The sequence below is a fragment of the Arachis duranensis genome, chromosome 9, assembly GCF_000817695.3.
Source record: "Arachis duranensis cultivar V14167 chromosome 9, aradu.V14167.gnm2.J7QH, whole genome shotgun sequence".
Classification (NCBI taxonomy): domain Eukaryota; kingdom Viridiplantae; phylum Streptophyta; class Magnoliopsida; order Fabales; family Fabaceae; genus Arachis; species Arachis duranensis.
The window spans coordinates 11,940,655-11,951,268 of NC_029780.3; the positions used below are offsets into that span (position 1 = coordinate 11,940,655).

Below are 10,614 nucleotides of genomic sequence, written 5' to 3' on the forward strand. Positions count from 1 at the left end.
AAAGCAAATAGAAAAAAAATATGTAATGAGGGGAGAGGCTATTGTTATTCTAAAGGCTGGATATAATTCCATTTAGTGTCATCTACAATTTAATAAGATTTAATTATAGATATTATTTGTATTGATAGTAGAATTTTTAAAAGAAAGTAACATTATTAATTTAGGAATAACAACATATATTTATTTTCTCTAAAACACTACTAACTTTCCTAATTCCTTATCAACTTCTTTGCAAGAATTTAAGAAGGATTTATTTATTTAATTGGATGGATGAAACTCATGGAAGTCACATGAGGCAGTGAGCAACGTCACAGATCAACGGAAACACATCCAACACAATAAAATGAAATCTACCAAGACAATATGAAAACGACAATATCTATTCCCATAGAAGGAAAAAGGTGTTGGACAAATTTCATTTGTTAAAAACACTTTTCTTTAAATCCGGTAATTTTGACACCGATGCAGGAACAGAAAGGTGGTATGTTGGAATTGTTGAGACACACCAAAGGTTGTGAAATAAATGACGCTAAGGGGAAAAAAAAAAGGGCTGTAGTGAATGCATATAAAATTGGGAGAAAAAAAGTAAAAGAAAAGAAAAAGCGACTTTCGTCCTATTGTGGGAAAATATCCTGGTCCCATCGTTTTATTTTAATATTTTTTGCTTTATACTTTACTATCATGAGTTTGTCTTCTCTCAATTCAAAGGAGGAAAAAAAAATTTAGTCACTTTCCGTTCAAATGTAACTTTAAAAAATAGCTTAAGGAACTAATGTAACTAATATATACATATAAAAAAAAAAGTTAAGTGTGATTTTAATTTTTAAGGTATAGGTCGAATTTTTTTTTTGTTTTTAATTTTTTTCATACAAAATAGTATCTAAGGTTTAACTTGATTTTAAAATCATTTTTAAGGTTTAACTTGGTTTTAAATTTTTTGCGATGAAAGTGGAGACAAAAATGAATTGTAGACAACTTCTTCTTCTTTCGTTCTCCCTTCGTAGGAGCAGAAATACTCTTCTTTTCTTATTTTCTTTTTTTATATTATAATTTTTTTATATAGATAATTTAGTCCAAAATTTTAAAATTTAGATAAAGTTGACGATTTTAAAATTTGGTTTTAAACTTTAGACAATTTTGTATACAAAAAAAGTTAAAGACGAAAAATTTTTTTAACCTATATCTTAGAGATTAAAATCTAACTTAACCCTAAAAAAATTAATTTTGATTAATATTTGCTACTTATAGAAATATTTTGATTCACCAAAGGCTATAAGAACGAATAACCAAAGATAAAAGACGAGGAGGAAAGTGCAAAAGGGTTTTTCTTGAGTTTGAGAACACTGACGGAAGAAGTGGTGTGAATGTGTGAATGCAATAGATGCCAAAAGCTTTGGAAATTGAGGCTACATATTTGCTGAGAATGGATAAAGTTGAGCTGCTTCCTCTTACAGGAACCCCAGGTGGCCATTTGGAGCAATGGGGATCTCCCTATATATCTATGGATTACACCATATCATGAATTATGATATGAGTTTTGAAAAATAAACTATTGTTTTTGTCTATGAATATTTAGAATAGTTATAAAATTATTTATAAAAAAAAAATAAAACTAACGTTACATAAAAAAATTAAATTTTGATTGATAAAATTATTTAAATACTAAACTTTTATTGACTAAATTAAAAAATTATACAAAATTTTTAAATTACTCAATTTTTCATCTTTTGGTACCCTTTTCAAAAGTAGTCATATGAGCTCAAAATTATTCGTATTATATTTTGAGCATAAATTTCTTTTTGAATTTCAAAAATTCAAAAGATATTGAGAATCTTTTATTTTGATTTTATTTTGTTTTTTAAACTTTTTTATGGACAAAATATTTGGATATCTATGGATATTAAATTATATAATTTATTTTTGATAGAAGAAAAATATGATAGTTGCAGATTTTGGTTTGGCAAACTCCCTTCTTATATGCTTGATTGATTATAGTTTTTTTATTTTTAAAGAAACTAAAAGATTGGAATGAAAAAATGATAAAAATTATCATTTAAAAATTTTAAACATATTTTAACGAAGTCAAACTCTAAATTTAATAATTAGATATTTTATGAAATGATATTTATTTTTTATAAATATAATATCAATTTAATTTATCTATAATTTATAAGGCACAAACATTTTTTTTAAGTTGTTATATTTACGTATCGGACATATTGATCATCTAATATTCATCTGATATACGTATCTTTCGTGTCTAACCGTATCTTAATAAAAAAATATAAAATATTTTTTCAGACACTCTTATATATATTTAAATATCATTACATGTCGTCTAATTTTATTCTTAATCTATATTTTTAAAATGAAACTATAAATAATATATTATCATTTATTAACGCAGAAAATTATTTTAAATATTTTATATAATTAAAAATATTTAAAATATAATTTATATTTTAATATGAATAAAAAATCCACATTCAATGAGCATTCAAATTTGAGGAAACACTTTGCTTAGATTTGAGATAAAATGCAAGAAAGTAGAAGAGGGCAATCTAGAATCTAGAATAGTAGAAGAAGTCAAAGTGTTTAGAAAGCTTGTGGAGATTCAAAGGGAGGACACATCAATAGGCTGTGGTTTGCACTTTGCAGAGTAGATATATATAGCCATGACATGTCTATGTCCACCCTTAAACAAACTAGTCTTACAGCCATTCAAATTATTAAAGTATTTGAATACCATATGTAGAAGAAAAGTACCCTAAATTTAGATGGAAAATTATGCCGAAACTGTCGCGCATCATATCATCCATTTGGCAGCCATTGATTCCCTCAAACGCAAGAAGTATACATCAATAATTATATGTATATAAAGATAGAGTTGTTTATGGATCGAATCTAATCTGTATATTTTCAATATTTATCTGATATAATATTTAATTTAAGAGTTTATTTTTTGGCAAAAAAAATTAAATATGAATATTTTTTATTGTTATTCTGTAACATGTGTATATGGAGTGTTGTATCCCATGATGGTGGGTATCACTTTTTGCACTTGACTTCTCGATATAAACAAAAGGCATTGTATGAAAATCTTTGAAGTTATTATTTGAGAGTTGCTAAACATTATTAATTTTTCTGTCCTCACTTCTTTGACCAGTTTCAAACCAGCAAATAAGGCTTCATATTTTGCCTGGTTATTAGAAGTAGGAAATTCGAACCTTAACGAAAGTTTTATCCGAATTTCTTATTCGCTTTTTAAGATAACTCTGCCCCACTGCCGATTTTGTTAGAAGACTCATCTACATATAGGCTCTATGTTGTTGGGCTTTCTTGACTTCTAGTATATTCAGCGATGAAATCGGTAAGATATTGCGACTCGATTGCTGTCCTGGCTTCATATTTTAGGTCGAATTCGGACAGCTCCACAACCATTGTAGCATTTGTCCTACTAAGTCTAATTTTTGTAGAATGTGTTTCATTGGTTGGTCAATACGTACTTTGATAGTGTGAGTTTGAAAATAAGGTCAGAGTCTTCGAGAGGTAAAGACAAGGGCATATGCAAATTTTTCTATTTTTTGCTAATTCAATTTCGCTCCTTGTAAAGCTTCGCTAACAAAGTAGATAGGTTGCTACCCCTTTTCATCTTCTCGGATCAAGGCTGAAGCTACGGCCTGACTTGCCACTGCCAGGTAGAGACCGAGCTCTTCTCCTGCTATAGGTCGAGTAAGTATGGAGTTGTCCCAAAAAGGCTTTAAATTCTTGAAAAGCTTGCTCACATTCTAGAGTTTTTACTCAAATTGCTTTCCCTTTTTGAGAATTGAGTACATGGGCAGTGATTTCAGTGTTGACTCAACTAAGAATCTGGAGAGAGCTGCTAATTTTTCATTTAGTTGTTAGACTTCTTTAAGACACGTCGGACTTTTCAAGTCAAGTATAGCCTACATTTGTCTGGGTTAGCTTCTATGTCTCTCCGAGTTAGCATAAAGCCTAAGAATTTTTCCGTTTCTACTGCGAAAGTGCATTTTGAGGGGTTTAACCTTATCTCATACTTTTTTATTGTAGAAAATACATCAAAGAGATCGGACAAAAGCGCGGAATCATCCTTAGTTTTGACAAGCATGTCGTCCACATATACTTCAATGAGTTTTTCTAAATGGGAGAAAAACACCTTATTCATCAATTTTTGGTAGGTGTCTCCGGCATTCTTTAACCCAAAAGGCATTACCACGTAACAATAGTTGGCTTTTGGAGTTATGAATGAGGTCTTTTCTTGATCCGGCTTATGCATCGAGATTTGGTTATATTTTGAGTAGGTGTCCATGAAGGATAGATATCGATAGTCAGAGACTAAGTCAACCAGGGCATCAATGCTGGATAGAGGGTATGGATCTTTGAGACAAGCCTTATTGAGGTTGGTGTAATCAATGCACATCCTCCATTTTTTGTTTTGTTTCTTTTCCAAAACTATGTTAGCCAGTTACAATGGATATTTTACCTCTCTTATGAACCCTGCTTCTAATAGGGCCTGAACTTGTTCCTCCGCAATCTATATTCTTTTAGGCTCGAGCTTTCGGCGCTTTTGTTGAATCGGCCTAGAACCCGGGTAGACGGCTAGTTTGTGAGATATCAGGACGTGATCTATGCCAGACATGTCAGAGGCTTTCTAGCAAAGAGGTCAGAATTTCTCCTTAAAAGGTCAATGAGTTGCTTTTTTATACATTCTTCCAAGTTAGTCCCTTTGTTATTTTTTGTAGGATGATTCCCAATTTGTACTTCTTCTACTTTGTCTTTAGGTTGAGGGCGTAATTCTTTCCGAGTTCGACCACCAAGCTTGATAGTGTTGACCTCCTTTCTCCCAGGACTGCCTTTTAAGTTAAGGCTTTCATTGTAACATTTATGTGTTAGTTTCTGGTCTCCTTTCATTGTAGTAATTCCCTCAGTAGTAGAAAACTTCATACATAGATGGGGGTAGAGACAACAGCTGCCAGTCGATTCAAGGTTGTCCGACCTATTAAGGCATTGTATGCCGAAATAACGTCAACCACGATGTAATCAATAATCAGTGTCTTTGACTTTATACCCTTTTCAAAAGTGGTGTATAGTGAGATGTATTCAAGAGGTCAGATCGGCATATCCCCCTAATGCAAAGAGGTTATCCGGGTGCCTTTAGATCCTTTTTTTCTAGACCAAATTTGCCAAAAGCTGGCTTGAATAAGATGTCCGCCGAGCTGCCTTGATCTATTAGGTTTCAATGGAGGTTTGCATTGGCGAGGATCATAGTTATCACCACGGGATCATCATGACCAGGTGTTATCCCTTGAGAATCTTCTTTAGTGAAGGAAATGGTGGGTAGGTCAAAAAATTTACTATCTTTCCCAACTTGGTATACATCTTTAAGATGCATTTTCCGTCATAACTTGGGTACTCTCCCTCCAGTAAACCCTCCGTTAATCATGTGTATATATTGCTCGAGAGTCTAAGGTGGACGTTCTTGTTGTCCTCTTTCTTCACTTCTCTTTCTCTTCCTCGGGTCGTCTGCTTTATCCACCAAATACCTGTCTAGTCGGTCTTCTCTTCTATGACATTCTTTAAATTATAACAATCGTTGGTAGAATGCTCATAGAGTTTGTGGTAGTCACAATACTCAGTCCGGCTTCCTGCCTTTTTGTGTTTAATCGGATGGGAAGGTGAAAGCTTCTCGGTGTGACATATCTCTCTATAAAAATCCACAAGAGAGACTCGGAGGGGAGTGTAGCTATGATATTTTTGGGATTTCTCTGGGTCTCGAAAGCGATTCTCTCAGCCATGAGTTTTCCTCCATATTTATATACTTTTCTTCCCGTTCTTATGCTTCATACAAGGAAGATGGGTGTCGCTTGGATACAGATTGAGAAAACGACCCTTCTTTAAGGCCGTTAACTAATCCCATTATCACTGTCTCAGTGGGTAGGTTTTGTATTTCCAAACATGCCTTATTGAATCTCTCCATGTAATTTCGAAGTGTCTCCCTAACCACTTGCTTGATTCCCTGCAAGCTCAGGGCATGCTTTACCTTGTCCTTTTGAATTGAAAATCTGGTAAGAAACTTTCTTGCCAGGTCGTCAAAGCAAGTCACCGACCTAAGTGGTAAGTTATCGAACCACTTCATTGCCAATTTGGTCAAGATCATCGGGAATGCTTTACATCGGGTAGCATCAGAAGTGTCGGCTAGGTACATCCGACTTTTGAAGTTGCTGAAATGGTGTCTCGGATCGGTCGTTTCGTCGTAGAAATCCATATCGAGAGTTTTGAAATTCCTTGAAACTTAAGCCCGCATGATCTTTTCTACAAACAAATCCTCGCCTCTCAGAGGGCTTTCTTCCCGATCTGTACGGTTACTCATTCTTTGGAGGTCGGCTTCCAATTTTAAGAGATTTTCTTCTAGCTCCTTTCGCCATTGTACCTCTCTTCAAAATTTTCGTTCAGCTTTCCATTGTCGCTCAGCCTCTTCTACAAACTGTTCTAGCCATCCACAATGGCCATGGACTAAACCTAGTATCTCTGCTGGCTGGGGAGCTTCTTCGTCTTCCGGTGGATGGACTTCCGACTGGATCCATCTTAATCGGGGGTTCTAGAAGTTCCTTCTCCATGAGAAATGTGAGTTCTTTCCCGTGGAGGAGGTATTGCAAGCATGAGATCATCACGATGAAGCTTTGGTTCAGATTTAGACGCTGTGTGGCTGTCTTCGTAATGATCATTCGCCATCGGGAAGGGTCAATTTTTAGGTCTCCGGCAACTGCGCCAATATTTTAAGGGTTACCTGAAATGTGGATTTTGTGCTTGAACGTGAGGTTCAGACTCCTGCTAAAGAGGCGTCCGACTTGTTCTTTAGCCGAGGTGCCGCCGTCCGAGTTTCTCGTGAGGAGGTGGGTGGTAGTACCTGCAAGAGACTCCGATACTTAAGTTAGTAAGAGTTTTAGGCAGGTTTTTGTAAATTATAACGTAAATTATACCTAAGGGGTGTCAGTGTATTTATAGTAGAGTTGGAGACTACGTTTGTTGGATTAGATCCATCTTTATAGATGAATAATCGTTCCCTTTATCTTGAGAATTTGTTGGAGTCTATTTTTTAAAAAAGATAGAAATAGTGGAAAAGATCTGTAGAAACCGTTACTTATTTGGACAAGTGGAGTTGACTTCTTTCGTGGTGCTTAGCCTTTTTAAAGAAGTTGGATATAAATTTAAAGCCTTCTCTTTAAATTCTTAGTCTCTTATTCTTGTTAGACTTAACTTTTATTATTTTAGGTCCAGAATACGAATATTATTATTTTTATCATTTGTTTTAAATCATGTTTCAGACACTGAATTGATACACGGAAATTAATTATGTAAAAATTATTTTTTGTAAATCATGTTTCATACACTGAATATTGATGGATATGATATACACTTTTTTGAGCCAATTGTTAACTCTATTAAAATTTCAAAAAAATTTTAAATCTATTACTCCTTAATTAAATTAGGGAAATTTTAGTATAAAGAGCAAAGTTGGTACAGATTTAAAGATTTATCTATACCACACTTTTTAAAGCCACATTTTAAACCGTAATTCTTCACAAAGAAAAGCGTCACCTAATGGAAAAAAGTAAATTAGAGGATTTAAGAGAAGAAATAATCAAGTTATCAAAATTAATAGATCAAAAATTAATGATTTTAACTAATGTTAACTGTAATGACACCGAATTCTTAAAATCAATACAAAATGATTTTTCTCAAAATCTTTATTTTACTATAAGTTTTATTGAAGGACTTCAAAAACTTGAAAAAACTTATTTTTCACACGGAATTTCTAAGAAATGTTACCATGGAAATGATTCCCCACATCTTTATCATACTTTTAACCCACAATTAAATTCTATAGTAGATATGCTTGAAGAAATATTAGTATCCATAAAATTTCAAAGAAATAAAGAAAAAGAGAATCCCAAAGAAGAAAAACTTCAAAATATAATCAACATAACAGATCTAAAAGTAAAACCACCACTAAAATTATGAATATTGAAGAAAAATTAGAAGAAGTTACAATGCTTTTTAAACAATTAAAAATGGCTCAAGAAAATAATATTATGGAACAAGGATTTCAAATAGAAGAAGAATTAGTAAATTTTGAAAATATAGAAAATGAAGAACACATCCTAGATTATTCAAGTGACGAAGAACCAGCAATTCCAATACAAGTAAAAAATGAAGGTGGAACATCTAAAGATAACCAATCTCAATATAAATAGGAAACAGGTTTTGATAATTATGCTTTTAAAAAAGAGTTTATAAATAAAGATTCAAAATATACAAAAATACCATCAAAGTACGTTCCTAAAATCCAGGAAATGGAAGGAGAAAGAATGCTTGATTTAGACTGTAAAAAGAATGAAAATTTTTTTTTCGAAAATTGGTTGAATTCCTTTTTATTAGAAGCTTTTACTAATCCAAAGCTTAGTGATTTGTCTGGAAGAGATATTTGGAATTACATAGGATTTCATATTAAAGGAACTATAAGAGATTATATGACATTAATAGAAAACCAAATAATAGAAGATTTAGCATAAAAAATAACAGCTTATGATAAGATATTATATATAATGATGATTCTATATAAAGAATTTTTTGGAAAAAATATTATAGATCATAGACAAGAAGTCTATAATAAAGAATATCAAGAAGCAAAAAACCATTTAGCTAATATCTAGATATATGATCTATGTAACGTGGAATCTTATATATGTGAATATAGAATACATTATTACAAATTAAAAGAAGAAGATAAAAATCACTATCTTAGTATGTATATAACAAAACTTCCATATCCTACTAATGAATTTATAATGGGAAGATTTATAAGAGAAATAAATAGAGGGACAATTGAAAATAATTTTGGTGGAGCAACCGCAGCAATAAGAGAGGAAATAAAAGAGCGTTGTATGCAAGAAGCAACTCAAAAAAGATTTGCAAATATAATTAGAATCTGCTGTCAGGATAATGAAGAGATACCCCAAAAATATGGGCTTAATAAAAATTTTCAGAGAAAGAGAAAATATCAATTTAGAAAAAGAAAATACTATCCAAACTGGAGAAAAAAAAAGGTATTTTAGAACAAGAAATAATAATAAAAACAAAAGGCAAAAAAGTGACTATTGCCCAAATAAAAAAGAAAACTGTAAGTGTTGGTATTGCCAAGAAGAAGGACACTATGCAAATGAATGTCCAAAAAAGAAGGATAAAAAAGATCTTACTAAACAAATAGAAATTGCTAAGTCTTGTTTTATGGAACCCTTAGAGGAATCTGATGATAACCTAGACTATATTTTTGAATATGTCTCAGAAACAGACTCAGAGACTGAGTAATAATGCCACATTTATTACTATAAAAATAACAGAAAAATTTATAAATGCTTTTATAGATTCTGGAGCAACACAATGCTTTGCTAGTTCAAATATAAAACTTGATTGGAAAAAATTAAAGAAACCATTAAGAGTGAGAATAGCTGACAAATCAATACATAAAATTGACCAAAAAACAGAGATGACTGAAATTTTTATTCAAAATTATAGGTTCATTGTTCCATCTATATATATGTTAGATTCTGGAATGGATTTTATCATAGGAAATAACTTTTTAAAACTATATCATCCATTTATTCAAGAATTAACATATATAGTTTTAAAAGCTCCACATGATTCTTCAATAAATCAAAAATCAAAACGTATAAAAATACCAACTACTACTATAGATAAGATCTTAAAATTTAAAATATTTTCTATATTAGAAACATGTTATTTAAATTTATACTTTCAGATAAACATTCTAAAAAATAATCTTGAAATAAAGATAGAGGAACTTTTGGATGAAATTTGTGCTGAAAATCCTTTAGATATTAAAAATACAAATAACGAATTAGTAAGTATTAAATTAAAAGATCCTACAAAAGAGATAAATGTTCCAAATAAAATTCCTTATTCCACAAGAGATAGAGAAGAGTTCTCTTTAGAATGTAGAGATCTTTTGGAAAAAGAAATCATAAGATTAAGTAAAAGTCCTCATGCAACTCCAGCCTTTTATGTCGAAAACAATAATGAAATTAAAAGGGGAAAACGAAGAATAGTTATTAACTATAAGAAGATGAATGAAGTAACTATTGGTGATGCTCATAAACTTCCAAGAAAAGATTCTATTTTAGAAAAAATAAAAGGAGCGACTTGGTTTTCATCTCTTGATGCAAAGGATATTGGCAACTTCGTTTAGACGAAGAAACAAAGAAATTAACTGCTTTTACTTGCCCAACAAAAGAATCAACAAGTGTGTTACTCTATGAATGGAATGTATTACCATTCGGATTAAAACAAGCTCCAGGTATTTATCAAAGATTTATGGAAGAAAATCTAAAAGAGTTAAATGAATTTGTTTTAGTGTACATTGATGATATACTAACTTTTACAAAACAGAATAAAGAAGATCATCTTAAAAAATTATTAATAGTTTTAGAAAGATGTAAAGAAAAAGGACTAGTTCTTAGCAAAAAGAAAGCAAGAATAGCAAAACAAGAAATAGAGTTTTTTGGATTAATTCTA

General features: G+C 31.5%; 1 protein-coding gene across 1 annotated transcript; it reads right to left on the reverse strand.

Annotated features, from left to right (window-relative positions):
- Positions 1-5,854: 5,854 nt before the first annotated feature.
- LOC107464710 (uncharacterized) lies at positions 5,855-6,286 on the reverse strand. The gene has a single exon (XM_016083668.1). The coding sequence runs from the start codon at positions 6,284-6,286 to the stop codon at positions 5,855-5,857; it is 432 nt and encodes a 143-aa protein (XP_015939154.1).
- Positions 6,287-10,614: the final 4,328 nt, after the last annotated feature.

Bases quoted from the DNA above. Each gene is read 5' to 3' on its own strand.
- LOC107464710 (XM_016083668.1), bottom strand. From the start codon at position 6,286: ATGGATTTCTACGACGAAACGACCGATCCGAGACACCATTTCAGCAAC.